Source organism: Zea mays, chromosome 3, assembly GCF_902167145.1.
Source record: "Zea mays cultivar B73 chromosome 3, Zm-B73-REFERENCE-NAM-5.0, whole genome shotgun sequence".
Lineage (NCBI taxonomy): Eukaryota > Viridiplantae > Streptophyta > Magnoliopsida > Poales > Poaceae > Zea > Zea mays.
Window position 1 is genome coordinate 146,073,538 of NC_050098.1, and position 20,947 is coordinate 146,094,484.

At 42.0% G+C, this 20,947-nt stretch overlaps 1 protein-coding gene across 10 annotated transcripts; it reads left to right on the top strand.

Annotated features, from left to right (window-relative positions):
* Positions 1-8,264: 8,264 nt before the first annotated feature.
* On the top strand, positions 8,265-20,299 carry LOC103650684 (uncharacterized). Of its 10 annotated transcripts, none has more exons than XM_008676247.2 (18): positions 8,265-8,743; positions 10,187-10,266; positions 10,504-10,554; positions 10,634-11,149; positions 11,228-11,482; positions 11,894-11,959; positions 12,232-12,408; positions 13,594-13,645; positions 13,891-14,178; positions 14,528-14,638; positions 15,213-15,401; positions 16,164-16,439; positions 16,960-17,568; positions 18,217-18,725; positions 18,816-18,876; positions 18,952-19,020; positions 19,193-19,374; positions 19,811-20,297. In XM_008676247.2, exons 1-17 carry the CDS (start codon positions 8,471-8,473, stop codon positions 19,274-19,276), a joined length of 3,666 nt encoding a protein of 1,221 aa, XP_008674469.1. In that variant the 5' UTR covers positions 8,265-8,470; the 3' UTR covers positions 19,277-19,374; positions 19,811-20,297. The 10 variants fall into 10 exon arrangements, with proteins under 10 accessions (XP_008674469.1, XP_035822215.1, XP_035822214.1 ...); XM_035966322.1 differs by having other exon boundaries at positions 8,284-8,743; positions 12,082-12,408; positions 19,567-20,299; XM_035966321.1 differs by having other exon boundaries at positions 8,284-8,743; positions 12,082-12,408; positions 19,811-20,299.
* The last annotated feature ends 648 nt before the right edge of the window (positions 20,300-20,947 follow it).

Consider the following 20,947-nt stretch of genomic DNA (forward strand, 5'->3'; position numbering starts at 1 on the left):
TCTTTTACTGGGACATCCTTAGGAGTTTGATACTGATGCTATTCACCATGGTAGATCTAATAAATATACTTTCATGCATAAGGAAAAGAAAATTGTGTTGCTTCCTATGACTCCCACTGAAATGGTCCACTTTGAACATGAGAAAAAGACTAATTCTAAGCAAAAAGGTGTTTTGAACTCTGAAAATCAGCAACCTATTAAGTTAAAAACTCATACTTTCCTAGCCACTAAATCTGATCTTGATGAGTTACATGCCTCTTTTTGACTTTGCTATGCCTTAGTGTGCAAAAATGTTTTCTATTCCATTGATGATAAGTCTATTGCTTTGCCACCGGCTATTGCTAACCTTTTGCAAGAGTATATGGATGTGTTTCCCTCTGAGATACCCCCTAGATTACCACCTGAGTTGCCTCCAGATTTTCGGGTTAGTTCCACCTTTAACATTTCAGATTTGAAGCCATATATGGGTGACGAAGATGAGATCGAGTCGAGGACGACTCCAATTCAAGAGGAGGAGGATGATGAGGATATCACTTCTATACATACAATGAATGGACCGATAACACGATCTCGTGCACGACAGCTAAATCTCCAGGTACGTTCTACCCTAGTCAATTGTGTTTCAGAGCTTATGCTTGGGGCCATGGATGTTTTGATGATTAGGTACCTTGGAGAGTGTTGGGTCTATGCTTCGGCGCCGAAGGTCTTCAAGGGAGAAGCGGCTTAAAATGTGTGAGCAGGTATCTTCGGACTTGTATCAGAAAGGGAAAAGCTACAAAGGTTGACACAGCGCCGAAGCTGTGAAGCAGGAAAGCTTCGGCATGTTCGCAGAAAAGGGAACCGACTTAAAGATGAAAAGGCCATTTAGACCTCGATAGAGTACTATAGAATTATCACCAAATGTAAAGGGCATGTATGTAATTTTGTATGGGTTGTACCCCGTGCCTATAAATAGGTGAACAGTACCCCCGTACTGGTCACGTTGACTTGGCATTTGCTTTTGCGTCACACTTGTATTTTCATCTCCTTCCAAGCCGAAGGTACATTTATAATTTGATATTGTCTCTATTTCCCTATGATGATATAATAAAGTTAAATGAATGATGTTATATGATTATTCATGCTATCTTTTATGTTTCATATGCTTCGTCTTTCATTAATGTATACTGTGATGATGAAGGTTCGTCCTTCATGACCTTCGTCCGGAGATCGTTATATCCTAAGGGAAATAATGCCTCAAAGGACGAAGGACTTTATCGTTTAACATTCTCTGTGTTGCCTTGTTCTTAATTCATAGCATTTGAGAACAAGTCCCCAACAGAGAGGATCAGCAAGGACTTGGGAAAGGCCAAGGTGTTGAGGAGGAGCAGCAAGGGCAGCCACAACAGGAAGGAGATCAAGTCCGACTCGGCTGCGACTCCATCTCGGGTTTCAGGACCAGTCTGCACTAAAATAGACGCCCAGGATGCATCCCAACTCCGATTTAGACGGACTTGATATGGTTGGAAAGATAAGGAGATTATCTAACCAACCAACCGGTTCCACCTTAAAATTCATCCGGAGTCAACGGGAATCGTCGAAACAATTCAGCGTTCAGATTCTGTTTTGGTGTTGCGACACTGTCTGTTGGGCCGTTGGGCCGTGTATCGCGTCGAAGCCCATTAGGGGCGAGTCCAGGGGCCACGCACGCCCTAATACTCTATTTATTCAGCAGCCGCCGCCACATTAGGTTTTGCTTAGTGTTGACGCCTTTTTGGAGCGCCAAACACTCAACAAGAACTGTGGCGGTGCCCTCTGCACAGGGGCGGACGGTCTGCGCGCAGGGGCCAGACGGTCCGCGCGCAGGGGCCGGACGGTCCGCGGCCTGGTGCAAGGCTAGGGCTCCTGCCTGACGGCCGGACGGTCCGCGCCCTAGGGCCGGACGGTCCGCGCGTACGCAGGGGCGGCGGAAGATCGTCGGCGGCGCCTGGATCTCGCTCCCGGGAGGGACCTCGTCGGGGAGGAGAGATCCTAGGAGTTGTCTAGGCTCAGACCGGCCGACCTAGACTCCTCTAATTGACGTAGAGTCGAAGAGAAGCGGAGAATTTGGGGATCGAGAGGCTAAACTAGAACTAGACTAGAACTACTCCTAATTGTACTGGAAATAAATGCGAAATAGAAGTTGTATTGATTCGATTGATTATTACAAATCTGTCGTATACCTCTCTATTTATAGAGGAGGGGGACTGGACCCTTTAAAAACAAACTTCCCGAGCTAATTCCGAGAATCTAGCCAACAAACACAGCAAAAAACTCGGAACCCTAATCTGTTCTGCGCACGCGCGGACCGTCCGGACCGTCCGCCCTCTCTTTTTGGTGTCGAACATATGCCCCCCTGCCTTTTGGTGGAGCAAGGCGAACCAAAAGCAACTAACTCGATGTATCACATCGGTTTTCTTAGGCATCTTGCCACTTACTAGGATGGTACACAGTGGCCTTGGTCCTGATGGCTGTCTCAACGGATGTGACCCCTTTAGCTTTGATCGAATTGTCAGTCCCAACACCGCCGAGCGTCATACTGGTCCTGACCAATTCGTCACCTTGCTTTCCTAATTTTCTAAATGTTCTAGCGTAGCCTCGTAGTCGACCAGGTCTTCTCCTTGTAGGTCGTCTTCCTCCATGGGTGTTGGTACATCGTTGCAGGTGTCATGGTGTATTGCGGATGATTCAGCCTCAGGGGTCGGATGGTCCACGTCCTGTACGATTGGTCCGGTCTTTATAGCCGGACTGTCTACCATACCTGCAAAGAGTTGCACAGTTGTTGTTTTATTTTCTATCTTTGTGGCCGTTTGATTTTCCTCAACGGCCTTTGGTCTCCATCTCTTTTGCGGTGGTGGATACTGCGGATGCGTGTCATTGAATATTTTTTCCGCCTCCTTCTCCTGATTCTCCTTTGCTCTAAGGCGCTGTAATTTTCGCTTTTGCGATCGTGTCAATCCCGATGGGCACTATCGAGGCATGGAGTATTTTGGATCGGCTGTTTTGTCGACAGTTGTTCCTTCTTTTTTGTTTGTGTTGGCCGATTCACTAAAAATCATCGGCCTTCGTTATTTTGTGGTACGACGGCATCTGTCGTTCCTATTTTAATGACGTCTCCTTTTTTCGTACTGTTGAAGGTTGTAGCTGTATGCCCCCCTGCTGGATTAGTCAGCCTTTGGGCCGAGTTGTTCGGCAATCTTGCTGGGCATGTGCTCGTGGACCAGATTGAGGGACTCTCAATCGGTCTTGTACTGGAGGTGTCAACCTATTGAATGCAGATGTTTGGGGTGCCCCCTAGGTGGGGTACTGTGGCATCCCAAATGGGTATGGTGGCATGCCCCACATTTGATTTGGGACATATGGTGGATGTATGTATGTGTATGGACATGGCATAGGTGGATATGGTGGTGGAGGTGTCCATGCAGGTACGTTAGGTCTTAACTGAACATTATGACCTCCCGTCCTTTCCGATTGGTGTGGTGGTCCAATCGGCCTAACCTGCCATCGCACCTGGGTGGGTAAGAGAGGTCGCTTTGGTGGCCGGTCGCTGGGGCCAGCCTTCTTTTTCACATATTTAGACAATAATTGATCAAAGGTCGGGCTGGATTTTACCAACCGACCAGTTGCTTTGAACGTGTTAGTTTTCCACGTACCTATTTCTGGTCGTCGTGGTTTGAAGGTACGTGGTCACCTTGGTTCTTCAGCGTTGCCGGACCGTCCGCTGGAACGCTCTGGATCGTGTGGCGATGTCACGGACCGTCCGCGCCTGGGCACCGGACCGTCCGCGATGCGTAGTATGGGTTCTTGCGCATGTCCCCTTGTCTGCACTTGCCCTCCAGTGCTGGAGCTTGTGATGGTCACCTTCAGTGTCTCCCCTCCATCAGGAGTCTTTTCGGCCACCACTTTCCTGCAGGCAATTTTGTTGTTTCCATCGGCCTCCCGTGCGTTGCCGATGATGACTTCTTTGTCTTTGCCCTTATCGGCTGTGCTGGGCCGAATTAGGATCTTTTTGCCATTGAAGTCGATCATATTCATTGGAAAGGGCTCCGTGTCCTCCTGAAATTTCAATCGTCCCTCATTAATGGCTGATTGGATTTGTCGTCGGAATACATTACAATCATTAGTGGCATGGGAAAATGAGTTGTGCCACTTGCAATATGCGCGACGCTTTAGTTCGTCGGCAGGTGGAACGATATAATCAATCTTAATGTTACCATTTTTTAGTAATTCATCGAATATCTTATCACATTTGCCAACATTAAATGTAAACTTAATCTCCTCCTGCCGTTTCTTTTGAACTGGCTGCAAGGAGGAGCAAGCCGAAGATTTGGCCTGCTCAGGCCAAACTATTTCGGCAGTGTAAATTTCCTTTGGTTCACTGTCCGAACTACTTTGACTGTGTTCTACTATATGGACATTATGATGAACCGTTTTGACTAGTTCTTTGCTTCGGCTTTCACAAGCCGAAGCTCTCTGATGTAATTGTGCTAGCGTAAAGAACTGGATGCCTTCTAATTTCTCTTTTAAATAATAGCGCAATCCATCAAAGGTTATTCCCGCCAGTTGTTTATCTGTTAAATGAATTTGAAAGCATCGGTTTCTCGTATCCCGTAATCTCCGGATGTAATCACTAACCGATTCATCTTTTTCTTGTCGTAGGGCTACTAAGTCTACTAAATCTAGCTCATAATTGCCAGCGAAGAAATGTTCATGAAATTTTTGGTCTAAATCTCCCCACGACAAAATGGAATTAGGAGGGAGCGTGGCATACCATGTGAATGCAGTCCCTGTTAAAGATAATGAAAATAAACATACACAGAATGCTTCGGTGTCGGCCAATTCTCCTAACTGTGCTAAGAACTGGTCTATGTGCTCACGTGTGCTCTTTTCTTAGTCGCCCGAAAACTTTACGAATTCGGGTATTCTGGTCCCCTGTGGGTATGGGAGCCGGTCAAACTAGCTATCATAAGGTCTCCGATATGATTGCCCCCCGGAGACTATACTAACCCCGAGCTTATCTCGGAACGCCCCAGCTATTTCTTCCCTTACTATATCGATGGCAGACGGTGGGAGACCACCGGCTCTTTGACCCAATATGGGTGAGTTTGTTTGGATGTTGGTTTGTTGTTTTCCTCCCCATTGGTTTGGGTTTTGCGGCGCGTTAATGCATGCCCTATGAGGCTCATAGGACTGGCCATTCCTTTCTGGCCTTCTAGGGGCCGGAAAGTACTCACTCTCACGGGTTTGATAGATTATATTATGGTGCTGGTGTGTCGTATGGTGAGATGGGGAGTCTAGCTAGGACGGATACAGAGTTGGATATCCATCTTTCTCAAAAAACTCTGTGCCGGACCGTCCGGCTCCGTGCGCAGACTGTCCGGCCATGTGGCCGGATCGTCCGACATTATATTCGGACTGTCTGGCGCCATACGCAGACGGTCCGAATGGGTTATCTAGGGTTTGCACGACATGTGGCGGCTTGGGTGCAGGTCTCGGTAATTCGCTTCTAAAAATGGGATCGGCCGCCGCTGGCCAGACGGTCCGCGCTCACGTGCGAACGGTCCGGACATGCACAGATCGACAAATTTATCGCCGATGTGCGTGGGAGGCTATCGTTGCCCAAGGTACATGTCTATCGGCATCCCATAAAGGGGTTGTGACTGGTCATGACACCCTGTAGCCGATGAATTACGTGTGTATTCCCTCAATTCAACCTCGTGCGAAGGAAGATTTGCCATAGTAGACTTATCAAGCGCACGCACTAGCCTGTTATGATCGTTTTGTATATCCCCTACGATACGTTGCAACTGATCTCGCTGTTCATCTATGTAAGCTTTAAGAGATTGGAGTTCGTTGGTGCTACTTACATTGGGGGTAATCGTAGTAGGTCGGAGCGAAGCCAGATCTGTCGCCCGTTGACGAACGACTTTGTTGTTCCTGTCCACCTTGAAGTCGGTCAGGAACTTCGCCTTTGCTTCTTGGATCAGCTGCTCCTGGCGCTCCTCGAACAGGAGCTGTTCCTCAGCCGGCAAGGTTTCCCATGTCGGCGTGATGATATTGCTTGTGGAAACTTCAGAGCTATCCTTTGAACCAGCCATTGAGGGCCGATTTGATAGGTCTATATGTGTTGTCCCCAGCGGAGTCGCCAAAAGTATGTTGACGCCTTTTTGGAGCGCCAAACACTCAACAAGAACTGTGGCGGTGCCCTCTGCACAGGGGCGGACGGTCCGCGCGCAGGGGCCGAACGGTCCGCGGCTTGGTGCAAGGCGCGGCGGTGCTCTCTGCACAGGGGCGGGCGGTCCGCGCACAGGGGCCGGACGGTCCGCGGCCTGGTGCAAGGCTGGGGCTCCTGCCTGACGGCCGAACGGTCCGCGCGTACGCAGGGGCGGCGGAAGATCACCGGCGGCGCCTGGATCTCGCTCCCGGGAGGGACCCCATCGGGGAGGAGAGATCCTAGGAGTTGTCTAGGCTCGGACCGACCGACCTAGACTCCTCTAATTGACGTATAGTCGAAGAGAAGCGAAGAATTTGGGGATCGAGAGGCTAAACTAGAACTACTCCTAATTGTACTGGAAATAAATGCGAAATAGAAGTTGTATTGATTCGATTGATTATTACAAATCGGTCGTATACCTCTCTATTTATAGAGGAGGGGGACTGGACCCTTTACAAACAAACTTCCCGAGCTAATTCCGAGAATCTAGCCAACAAACACAGCAAAAAACTCGGAACCCTAATCTGTTCTGCGCACGCGTGGACCGTCCGCCCTCTCTTTTTGGTGTCGAACACTTAGATTAATTCTATCATCGAACATTATGGTCGTCATCGGTTTGTGAGACCCCATCCCATAATCAATACAATTTTGGTTGCGTTTCTTTTCTGTTCTTGCTTGTGTTCTTGATTGCGCTTGCAGGGATAAGCCTTCGTGGTGAGGTCATTCGTGTGTCACGGGTGATAACCAACGGAGCCATGGTGTAGTGATTGCGAGGAACCGTTCGCTCGGAGCCTTGAATCATCAACGTCGAGATCTCCACTCAATCAAGTTATCGTATCTCACAGAAGATCGGGTCGCGTCTTCTATCACCCTACATGTCATTGACTTTCACTATTCTAGCGAAGGGAAGATGTTTTTTCGGACCTTCGGCTAAAAGACTTCGTTCACGTCGCAGTCTGAATGTGTTAATACAGAAACAAGTTAATACTGCGAGGGACTACTGTTGGGGGCCTTCCTCTTCCGAAGGTCCTAAAAAACGTGACTAATATGTTTTTTAGTGTAACATAGACTGATACAGGAGGCTTCGACTTTGGGACGAAAGCATGCGTGATATGGAGATACAACCCAGGAGCAGGATAAACGGGCGTCGAAACTATGGCCGAAGAAGCTTCGGCTTATCACGATGACGAAGGTGGGAGGTAGAACCGACTTAAAGGAGAAAAGACTACCTAACCCTTGATGACTTGCCTTATTGTTAACAGTAAGAGTCAGGAACATGAATGTAATTTTGTCCGGGCTGTGTCCCGTGCCTATAAATAGATGAACAGTAACATCGTACTGTTTAGGCTGGACTGTAATCATTCTTGCGTCACTCTCGCATTTTCACCTTCTAACAAGCCGAAGGTATTAATGTAATATGAATATTATGAACATTTATTCATGAATAAAAGGGAGAATATAAATAATCTATTGATATTTCGTTATTATTTGTATTCTTTTGTATCCATTTATACTTGTTTGCTGAGATGAAGAAGGTATGTACTTTCTGACCTTCGTTCAAAGATCATTATATATCAAGGAAAATAATATTTCGAACAACTCATTTTAAGTAAAATCAAATTTATAATAAACAGTACTAGAATTTATATATCTAAATAAATGTATTAAGAAAATACATATTCTATAACTGAACTAAGCTAGTGGTAAAAGTGAGAATCGTATTCATCTCACGCCCGTACATGCATTTGTACGAATAAAAGCCCGTACATGCATGCAGCCAGCGGCTACAGGTGGTTGCACCTGTTGACACGAGCTCAGCCATGTAGATGTCAGCGCACTATGGAGAGTCTTTCAATGAGCGGAGACGTGTTATCTCGACGGCGTGGTTTACGGCGCAAAGAAAAAGATCCAAAAATAACATTAAGTTATATATACGTCTAAAGTTAAATTTGTTTCGAAAAAGATCTAAATTGCAAAAAATAAAAAAAAATTCGGACGTCTTGTTCACGCCTCAACGCTGATGGAAGGGTTCGGGAATCTAGATCTGCTACACGCAGTTTCTCAATAATTTGAACATCCACCCGAATGCCGACGACGCCCACCGCACCACCCCAAAGCCCACAGGAGGAAGACCTAGCTAGACACCTGACCTAGGGTTTCCCTTCCTTGGTCTCCTTCTCCAGGGCCGGGAGGGAACCCGTCCATCTCTGAGAGCCGAGATCGCTCCATCTCCCCCACATGCCGCTCCGGGAGGGAGCCAAGCGTGTCTCCAGCGCGCGCCACTATGCCCCCGCCGCGCCAACACCCGCGCCCGCGGGGGCACCCGTCCCGCCCCACCGCCCGCCGCGATCTGTCTCCGCCGCTGGCTCCATATCCACTGCCTCCGCCCGCAAGCCGCCAGAGCCGCTTCGAAGGGCCGTCGCCGACTGCCTCTCGCCGCCCGCCCCGCACACCCATGGCCCAGCTGCAGCCGCCGCTTCTGCCACCGCGGAGGCTTCACGGACGCTCCGGGTACCACCTCTCTCTCTCTCATTATTGTTACTGTTATTACTCAGATGGACGATTCTCTCTCCTTTTTCTCCTGTTTCCCGTCTCATCAGTGATTCTCTATAATACGTAATTCTACTTTATTATTATGTGGACACAACTACTAAACCATTTCATTTCATGCTCTTATTTATGAGAGAATCTGATATTTGCCATTACAACAAAACACCTTATCTATCTGTTGCACTAACCATGTATGTTGCCGGCTACATTTTTATATTTTGCTCTCTCCACACAAAAGAATTTCAGCTGCACCTGTCCCCTTTGCTAGCCCGTTGCACACGGATTACACTTGAATTTCGTTGATAATGGTACTTGCTCATGCAAAAAATATTCTGAAACATGCCTGGATTCATTTGTCTCCAAACGTATAGAAGTAGCTCTCCCCTCCCTCTGATAAAAAGGTGAACGGGAAGGAAAAAATCGTGATATGTTTATTGGCACGTGGCGAAGTAGTAACGTGTCGGTGCTTTGTCGATACACTATTCACCCTTGTGAACCCCCACTTGACTCACACCTAGCTCTTCATGCAATGCTGCTACAGCACTGCACATATACTGCACCTATATTAAATGAATCAAATTTTCTATCTATGCTTAGTAGTATAGTTTTAAAAAGACGGTAGAAACTTAAAAAATTCATGAGTAAGAACTCTTATTTTACACCAGTGGCCTCACAACACATCTTGTTGTGACGTTCTGATGTTCTTTGAATACATTTCGTTACTCATGGGTTCATCATCAACAAATGACCGCATACCACATAGGGTGTTGAACACAAGTATACCATGCCATGGCGTACACCACACGGCCTATTGAATCTTTTGAAATTGTAGCATATTCTCTTGTCTAGGTGTGGCTGTTTTGCTTCCTTACATTCTTGGCATACGGCATACCCTATCATGTCATAAAGTCATGGGCCTGTTTGGTTCAACTTTTTTCTGACCAGCTTTTCTAAAAATCTGGCTATTGGGAGAATCTGGCTGTGGGGAGAATCTAAGTATCATTACGATTACATGTGGAGGAAGATAAAGTTATTCATAGGGCTCAGGATCTAGAAAGTGACGGATTCCTACTATTACAACGACTCAACCGATTATGTGTTTATGTTGATTTTGGATGGTTTTTGCCCCAACGAAATTTTTAGAAGCTGGCTGAAAAGCTGAGCGTTTGGCAGTCCGCAGCAGCTTTTGGTGGCCAGAAGCTGTAAGAAGCCGAAACAAACAGGGCCCATAACTGCCCAGCACACCTAGCTTCCTTGCTTTCCATGTTATTGCTCTTCATATGCCAATGTTGGTTGCAAAGAAAGTTATCTAATGCAGAAGCATCATCTTAGTTTTTCTTATCTTCTCAAGTTTTTCCTTCATATTTATCCCAATTCTCAATGGAGGTTATTATATGCTGGCAGGATTATATAGCCAACCCTTCAACCATGGATATGGCTTATAATGTCCTCATTGACCATGCACTTGCAGAAAGTGATCGTAGGTATGCTTTCACATTTAATGTCTTTATCAATCTTCTGATTGCTGTTCTTTTTCTTTGCAAGACAATAGGGGAAACAGGAACTTCGATTCGTAGATAGATCTCTTGTTTTTCAACAACATATATTAACTTAAGTAGTATTTAATGAAAAACTACTCAAAAATATTCTTTGTTTTACTTGGGTTTATTTTGAGATCATTGACTACCCATTTTCCTATTTTGGACAATATTTTGAACCAGCCCAGCAGTTGTTCCGAGATGCGTGTCATTGTTAAAGAGATATCTTATCCGGTAAGTGGATTGCTTCTTGTCTCTTATTTCAGTTGGTGAAATTTGTTTGCACTAAAACAATCAAGGATTTTGTCTTCAGGTACATTCCAAGGGTGCAAACTCTGCGACAAATTGATCTGTTTTGTGCGAATACGATTGCAAAATGTGAACCGATGGCAAATAATAGAGCAGCATCTTTTGCCAAGAATAATGTATCAGCAGCAGCTGCAATAAATTCTTCATCCCTTGCCCCACCAATATCCAACTTTGCTTCAGCATCTCTTGTGAAGTCTTTAAACTATGTTCGCTCATTGGTTGCAAGGCATACTCCAAAGTTGTCATTCCAATCAATAGTCGCGGCAAAGCAGTCACTTCCTTCACTTTCATCATTTCTGAATAGGTCCTTACTTTCTCAACTAACTCCAGAAGTTATTAGCAACAGAGAACATCTTGAATCGAAGGAATGCCATAGCTCACCTGATTTTATATCATCAGCAAGTGAAAAAGTTGATGTGGGTGAACCTGTAGATGATAGCAAATATATATCCTTCGACATTTTAAGCTGGCGATGGCATGTGTATGGCGAACGGCAGTCGTCCTTATCTGCCAAAGAAAGGTAGATACCTTGTTCTTGTAGTTTTTTGTCCCCATTTTTTTTTGTTTTGCAAACACTTTCTCATTTTTTGTTTATCAGAAGCAGTGATTTTGTGGGTCTTCAAGATTTTCATATACATGGTTTTCTTGAAGTCGGTGCTGCAGCTCTTCTAGTTGGGGATATGGATGCGAAAATTAATGATCAACAGTGGAAATATTCTGTTATCCAGGAATTTCCAGATATTGATTTGTTACAACCTTCATCTTCTGCCGCAAGTACTTTTGCGTCATCACAAAGTCATTTAAAAGCAATAACTGCTTCAAAACGCATGAGATCAGCTCCAAATCAAGTCTGGTATTGCCTGTTATTCATTTGTTTATTTATACTGTTGCTGCAATTAATAGTGCATCTTTCCTTTTATGCTTCATTTTAGCTTTTCACAGGGAGTTTGTTCTAAGTTTCTCAAGCATAATTTTCTCTTCATTGTAATGTTTGCTCTTCTGGCAAGTTTTGTTCTTATTAGTATCATGAATCTTCCTAGTCGTGATCTTGAATCGGATTAACTTGATCAGAAACGATTATCTGCATCTGCCCTGCTGACATATTATTAAGTGTTCTATGCAAATGTTAGACTAAAGGCTATTGATACTTGCTACCTGTACAAAAGTAGGTATCTAGCATAAACTTTGTTACACGCATAATTTGTTTAAATTGCCAATGATTCAAATAAACTTATTTTGGAATGGTCTAACCTTCTTTTTTTAGGATGAACATACCAATAAACACATTCCAGCCTCGAGCACGGCCTCTTTTTCAGTACAGATACTACAGGTATGTTGTCATTTTGATTTATTTACTTGTATTGTATCAGTATCACACACGACACACCTTTATTTGTAGGAACATCTGTATTTATAGATGAGTTCATTGTGACTCCTATATTCTTGATGTAGGGGAAGGAAAATAATAGTTGCCAAAGGCACTTTGCATATCCTCTGTATATACTGCAGTTTGAATTTCATGTCTTGTTACGATATGCCACAATTATGTCTAACAATGTATTTGCGTCTTGTCTTGCTCATCATGTTACCTTCTTTTACTAGTGAGCAGCAACCCTTAAGATTGAATCCTGCTGAAATTTCTGAAGTCATAGCTGAAGTTTGTTCAGAAGCAACTTCAAATGCAAATCAGTTGATTGTTCCATCAAGATTGAGCACCCAGAGTCGGCAACCTTCAGCAGATGTGGCATTCAGTGTCCTTATCAAACTTGTCATTGACATGTATTATTCTATGCCCCATTTCTTTCTTGTTATTTATTCTCCGACATTAAATTTTGCAAATAGTCTTGATGTTTTGATTTTTTGACAACATGATATTGTGGTTACATATTCTCTTTCTACTACTCCCTCTGTTTTTATGTCATATTAGGTTTGTCCTAAGTCAAACAATTCTAAATTTGACCATCAATTTCAAAAAGATCATGTAGTTTCGCAGCATGTGAATTATATATTATGAAAATATTTTTCATATAGTTAATTAAAAACATAAATTTTATGTTGTTAAACTATACATTTAAAAAAAATAGATGGTCAAAGATACAAACCTAATATGTCACGCAAAAGAAACCGAATGTAGTAGTTTCTTTGCTCAACCAAGGCTTCGTTATTTTTCCTAGCAAATATCTCAGCTTAATACTTTTTTTCCTGATGTGCAAGTGCAATATTTTCTCACGTGAATGTATCTTCTGTCGTGCTTGTATGATTCGGGATGCAGTTTTGATGTGCACATTGAACGGATTTACATTTTTATATCTTCTTTTTATTAAATTAGTGATTCAAACCAGCTATTTGAATTATTAGTCACATAATACAACTGTGCATGTACTCAAAATCGTGATATTACACATTTAAGGCTAGTTTGGGAACCCATTTTCCCAAGGGAAATTAGTTCATTTTCCCTTGGGAAAATAGGAATCCCTTGGAAAAATGGAGTTCCCAAACTAGCCCTTACACTTCAAAGGAAAATCAGTGGACTTTATGATTGAATGTATGACTTTTGCAAAGTGCTTAGCTAGGTTTGCCCCTAGTCCAACTATCATAGGAAGAAAATCCATTTTATTATGTCAGTTAGTTTTGAGGAGTAAACCAAGCTGGAATTTCGTATGGGGAATTTAGATAGTGAATTGTTCAAGGTAGTAAAATGAACTTCTTTTTCCACCTGTGATGATATCCACTTCCGAGGAACTAAAGCCTGAAACACCTATTTGTATATTTTTACAAGAAATTCAGCATAATTTTTAACAGCGAAACATTGTCATCTCTGAGCAATAGAAGATATGCTATACTGATCTCTTTCAGTTATCATGAACACACTTAATGTCAAAGGAGTCAAGACAGGTGCTACCTGTCTATACCTTATGTAATTGTTTAAGGGGTTTTCAACTTTTCATTTTTATTTTGATCCAGGTATATGATGGACTCCGAGACTGCTGCTCCTCTGACACTTTATATGCTTGAGGTGCGATACATTTCTTAACGATTTCTTTAAAATTAAATTTCAATTATCTTTCTCGCATAGAAGGGTAGGTCTGGTGCAATGGTGAGAGCTGTCTCATTGAGTCACCAGGTCGTGGGTTCAAAGCAGCCTCTCCGTATTTTCAGGGGAAGGTCTACCTCAGTTTATTTTCTTCTCTAGACCCCACTCATGTGGGAGCCTCTAGCACAGGGTTTTCTTTATTTTTTCACACAATTAACATTTTTTAGGGTATGCTGAGCTCTCAAAAGTCATCAGCCAGAACGAAGGCTCTTGATTTGATCCTAAATCTGGGGGTACATGCACACCTGCTGCAACCTATGGTTATTGGAGATGCGCCGCTTATAGATAAAAGTGAATCTGTGAACCGTTCTTATCTGAGCAATGAATACGGATCAAGTATAAATGAACCGAGGGAAGCAGAACCTGAAGTAGAACAGAAGATCAGTCCTGCTATTGATCAATTTGAATCATGGCTTCTTAAAATGCTTTTTGAGGTTCTCCTTCTCCTAGTACAGGTATTTTTTAAGAAATTGATTCTGAGCATGATATTTGTATTCTCTTATTCTCAAGGAAATGTGTAAGGAAATTAACTATTTTCTTTGTTGTTGCTCTCGGAAAGCTAGCTTTTGCTTTTAGTGACATTTATATGTATGATATTGAATCTATTTATTTTTCATGAGGATGTGTTTTTATGCTCCAATTCATCCATGGGTTTTTATTAATTTAAATTAATTAAGTTAATTGATTCTAAGCATGTTTTTAGTCCTCAAACATGAGCGATGCTTTGATAATCAATGTCATGCAACTATATTTTCATATGGTGGTAATCTGATGTGTGATTGTTTCATTTACTTGCTTCCATAGATAGAGGAGCGACAAGAGATCGTGTGGGCCTCAGCTTTGAGTTGTCTATTTTACTTTGTTTGTGATGGAGGAAAAATTATCAGGAGTAGACTGGGAGGTCTGGACATAAGGGTAAATGCAATCTTCAAATTCATGTGTTAATTATGTTTTGCAGCATTTCTCAGTCTTGATTTTCAGACACATCTGTATAATGTAGAAGATGATTTTTTTTTGAGATAGGCTTGTTTAATCATGTACCTGCAGACATACCCATTTTATATTTCTTTCAATGCTAGACACAATACCAATCGAACATGCATTATTATTTTTTGTTTATTGGGGTCGCAGTCAAAACCATTTGCAAAGTGCAAACCAAAACGGCCAACTACCAACACAACACAGGGTTGAATGTGTTTTTTGAGATTTGGCTAAAAATCTATTCCATCATAAGGTTTTCCTAGTGGGCTCTGCAATTCACATCTATTTGTCTCATGTATGTATGAGGTTAGAAAATGCAAAACTTCTTTAGAATTCTTGTGATTATAGTCCAATCGATTTTTTTCTATGTATTTGACACATGGTAGCCTTTAGAAGTTTGACTAAAATGTTGAGTATATACTGTTTAGTGTTTACTAATTTGTATGAATGTTTTTATTGCTGAAAATGTTCTCCAATTCATCTCTGTGTTTTTTTTAATCTTGAACAGGTGGTTAAGACTCTTCTTGAGATTAGTGTGGAGCACTCTTGGGCAAAAGTAGTGCACAGCAAGCTCATTTGCATGTTATCAAATATGATGTACCAAGTATCAGATTTAACTCAGAATGGTGTTTCTGACACACATTTTGTTCCTGAGCGGATTGATCTTCTTGGTGGGATTGACTACATTTGTCTTGAGGTTTGTTCTTGTTCTTATGTAGGCATCTGGCCTTTCTATGTGTTGGCTGGAATAGTTATTAATACCCCTGTTTTAATATGTCAAAGCTTGTAAGACTTCGTTTGTTTGCGATTATAATCTACTCAGATTATATAATCTAACTTATTTTAAATTAAATGTTAGTTTAAAACAAGTTAGATTATATAATCTAGGCAGATTATAATCCTAAACAAACAGACCCTAAGTTCTGTGTAGAATATCCTATTTCAATGCTATTGAATTACTTCCTGATTAGGATTGAGATATGATAAGATAAGCTCAATAGATCGCAAATTATTTATTAGAGAACTTTGCACTTGATCTGTGCTCCATCTGCATCTATCCAAATTATTCACCTTTGGCTACCTTTTTTTTTAAAACCATCGATATGAAATTAGGAATTCACTTTTGGTTGCCCCACATGGCTAGGTAATATATCCAACATAAAATTGTATATGTTGACAGCCAAGATTGGTCATTTGCTGCTTTTGTCCTTCTGGAGTATGGACTGAAATTTGACAAGTTTGTTTTCAAATTTCCATCTGTTTCGATATAACAGACCACCCTTGATACCCAGCTGTCAATTTCATTTTGAATCTCCATTATTATGACATAACAGATCACCTCTATCATAGTGGGTTGACAATTCCGACTTACACTGGAGGTTTCTTGGTTAAGATGCTTTCCATTTGCCATCTTTTATATGTAGTTAGTGAAAATGTTTTTTATCTATCACCTTTACAGTATTCACGAGCCAACTCAAGGGAAGAGAAGCGGGATTTGTTCTTTGTCATTTTTGACTACGTAGTGCATCAAATAAATGAGGCATGCTTGGCTGGTGGTATTTCAACCTATACTTATGATGATGCCCAGCCCCTTGCTTCCCTTCTTGCCTTTGCTGATGCTCCTGAGGCTTTCTACATATCTGTGAAGCACGGCGTTGAAGGCGTCGGAGACATGCTAAGAAAAGCTATATCAGCAGCATTATCTCAGTCTGCTCAATATGACCAATTGAATGTGGTACTGTCTACTGTGTGTTTCAATTACATGCTATATGTTAATAGATTAAGATACAATATATGAGTGTCTCTTTTGGCTCTTTGCTTGCATGAAACTGAGAGTAAACATTCTAGCACTAGTTGATGCAGGTGTAGAGCCTTCCTCAGATAGCTAGCCCCTTTCATAGAACTGCAACTGCAAGTATATATCATTATATCTCAGTATGCGGAGTGAACAAACTTTATGCACAACCATAGCAACTTCAGTAATCAACTGTTATGGTACAGTATTGATGGGCCACACACACGCTCATAGAAACAGCTACTTAAGGTTGAAGATTCCCTCTGTTTTATAACTACCTTACAGTCAAAGGCTCGTATCATGCTGTATGTATCACTCCTGTTCTATTTTTACAATGAAATATGTCTAGATCTTTTTTTGTAGGGACTATGTAGTTTGTGGATGACCTGGTAGCTGCACAAATTTTGTTTTTGAGTAACATTGGCTTTTCCACTTCTGATCAAAATTTCTATATATGTAGCTTCTGGATAAGGTTATGAGGAAACTTGATGGAACTGCCAGCACATTTTCCAGGATTGACAATGAGTTTTCTTATATGATCCAAGTAACGAAATCATGCAAGTGTTTTGGCAGCATTAAAGATGGATGTGATGATGCTGATGTAGCGCTTAGAGCCAGGCTTTGCTGGGCAACTTTGCACTCACTTCTTCACTCACATATTTCATCATATAGGCACCATGGATATATTTGGTTAGTTGAATTGCTCCTTTCAGAAATCAGTGAAGAAACAGATGGTTCTGTATGGTCTAAAATCCAAAAGCTTCAAGAGGAAATTGAAGTTGCTGGTAGCCAAGACCTATCATGTTCAGAAGTCTCTCTGCCTGTTTGTATGCTTTGTGGGCTTCTAAAGTCAAAACACAATTTCATTAGGTGGGGATTCCTATATGTGCTGGACAAATTTCTTATGCGTTGCAAATTATTATTGGATGACAATGACATGCAAGACCACACAACTGCTGATCATAATAAAAATTGTCTTGATAAAGCTTTTGCGGTTATAGATATTATGAATAGTGCTTTGTTACTTGTTGTTCAAAACAATGAGACGGACCATATCAACATATTAAAGGTAATTCATAATTGTCTTATTGTCTTTAGATTTTGGTGTACACATCTGCATACATACAAGTCAGCATCATTTACAAATGATATCTGTTGCCTTACAAGTTAAAGGTGACTTAAGTTTTCAAAAATAAATAGGTGGCATCAGCTACATCTTAAAATGGAAGTACTATCATATTTTTTCATGATTATTTGAATTTGGAATTGTTGAAGGTATGAGTCGATTCTGTGCATAGTAGTTTCTGACATTCTGCTTCAGACTGGTTCTTGCTACTGCTGTGTGACATGGCCCTCTGCCCTCACACACACCCTTCTTTCTAGCGTTGAAGACATTTGTTCATGGGTTGGTCCTCTTTCCATTCAGTAGATTTCCTGCATATAATAACCACACAAACACAAAGGACTTAGGATTTCTGATAAAGTTCAATGTATTAGGCCTTTTTAGTTTCAATATTCTTAAATCTCTGAATTCAAAAGTAACTAATGATGTACACAATATTACTTACCTTTATTGATTAAAAATTAGGAAATATTGTTTAGAATCCATTGAACTTCAGATCAGTTTATTACTCTGGACTTACTACATATTGAGGTACTGAAATTTACACTAATGTCCTAAAATTGATTATTTTTTATTTGCATCTTCCCGTTTCAGATGTGTGACATGCTGTTCTCTCAATTATGCCTGAGAATTCCATCCACAAATGCGATGCAAGTTAGGGGTCTTCAGTCCCTTGGTCAACTTTTTGGTTATACATCTAAGAACATCGATAGTCATTTGGAAACCCTTGCATCTCACCAAAGTATTGGAAATAAGAATATTTGCCGGAGTGAGACATTGCAAGATATTGGCATAGATCAATCTGGTCAATCCACTTCTTTCTGTGAAGCATCAATGGCAGCACTGCTTCTGAGAGGGCTCGCGATAGCCCCAATGCAGCTTGTAGCCCGTGTACCAACCTCTTTGTTTTTCTGGCCATTGATACAGCTTGAAGGGGCAGCCAGTGATGACATTGCATTGGGTATTGCTGTTGGTAGCACAGGAAGAGGCAACCTTCCTGGTGCTACATCAGATATCCGAGCAGCACTCCTTTTACTTTTGATCGGTAAATGCACAGCTGATCAGGAGGCACTGAAAGAGGTAGAAGGCAATGAGTTCTTCAGGTATTCTCCTTTTTGACTCCATTATCTTGGTAGGTTAAGTTGTAATGTTAATCTAATGCTTGATATTTGTCCATTTGATTCAATCAACAGGGGTCTTCTGGATGACACAGATTCAAGGGTAGCATACTATTCTGCCGCTTTTCTTTTGAAGGTATGATTGAAGCAATTGCTGATTCATTGCTGATAGTTCTACTCCATTTTGCCTTAACACAACCTGTGTTAACAGAGAATGATGACAGAGGAACCAGAGATATACCAACGGATGCTTCAAAGCCTCATCTCAAAAGCTCAACAGGTTATTCTTCCTCATCTTATATTATTATTACCGAGGAACAATGCTTTGCATTTTATACCTAGAATAGCTCTTACTGACATGTTGAACCACTTGAAGCCTCCTAGTAGGCTTAATTCCATGTGTATCCTATCACCTCATTAAGTTGGTGCTGACTTGTTTGTGTTATTGCCAGTGTAACAATGAGAAACTTCTGGAGAACCCATACCTTCAGATGCGTGGGATATTGCAGTTATCAAATGACCTAGGAGTTCAATGATAAGATCGTGATGACATTTCAATGGATAAAGCTCTAAGTTAGAATCACTACTTCTGGCTGTGTTTATTGCAGAGAACCTGAAGATGTTCCGAACTAAGGTATGTCCTTCTGAATTATTCATTGTTATTGTCATCATTATAATAATGTGAATTTGCCTGTAAGTTACTTGACATAATGCACTCTATTATCTTTAGAGGAAACAGTATGAAAGGATCTTACTTTGGAATAGAGTATGAAATAGAGGAAGCACCATGGGAGTAACACTTTTTATTTTATTTTATGAACTTTAGGCATTTTTCTGCATCCTGAACAAACTTATTCTCTGCTCTATGGATGATAATTGCAATCTCATGCTCGAAGATTAATTTTTCCTATGCATCTGTGTTGATGGACCAACCCTTTCCAGTATCCTGCCACTTCTTATGATCAAGATTATTTTGTCGTTTCTTATGATTGAAATGCTAGGCTACCAGAATAACATTCTCCATAGTCCCTATTTGTACTATCGAGGTTACTAATATTTCTTGTTTGTAGTTTTGCAGATGCTATGTGAATCATGTAAATTATTGCTTTGGCCAGATGCATGTACAGATCCATGAATTTCTTTATTCTTTGTTAGACTAGTCACAGTCCAAGGGAGTCACAGATTAACAAGATAATCTGATGATCATCCTGTGTTATGGACACAGTGCATTGTGGTTTACCAACCTGGACGACTTGACAAAGGTTTAAGCCAAGGTGGCGTAGATGTGACTCCCTACAATTTTGTATTGCAGAAACCGTTGAGATCTGAGGCAAGGCATTATATATATTTTTTGGGCGAGACATGCTCGGTTCAATAAATATTTGTGTGTTCGCTTTGCATATATGGTAACTGATCAGAGGAGTGTAGATTTGTATTGCGGAGTAACAATGTAAATGTTAGGTTTGAATATACTGATTTCGAGATGATGTAATCCTTCTATACTAGCTTAGCTTCCATGTTGGTTGTTTAATTTCGATAAGAGGTTGTTTACTTTTATATGCTGTTTGGTTTACATATTTGTGACGTGATGAATAACCGATAACATTACATCATGTTTGTTTAAGTTTCACCGTAATTAGATATTATACTTGTCGGCGTTTCAGACCCGGGGGGTCCGCGAGCCAACCAGTAAATTTGTCGCTGCGTGCCCCTGTCTAGATAGGTTGGCGCGAGATGGAACACAAGGGAAAAACATGGCTCATATTATCTCGCACCAGGGGGTGTGCTTGTAGTAGGGGTTACAAGCGTTCGCGAGAGAGAGAGTGAGCCTGTTCGTCCCTTCGCGTGACCCCCTTCCGACGACCCTCCCACAGGAAGGGCCTGGACCTCTCTTTTATAGATGCAAGGAGAGAGTCTAGGTGTACAATGGGGGGTGTAGCTTATGCGCTAACGTGTCTGGTAAAGAGGTGCCTGAGCCCTGTGTACATGCCAACATGGCTGTCGGAGAGGTGCTAGAGCCCTGTGTATGCGATAACGTGGACGTCGTTGAAGTGCTTGAGCCCCGTAGAAACACAATTGGTGGTGCTGCTGGGATCCTGCTGACGTCTCCTTGCTTCCATAGGGGACTGAGAACCACCGTCGTCACGGATGCACGCGGGGAGCCATCATTGCCTGTTACCAGGACGAGCCAGATGGGATGCCGGTCT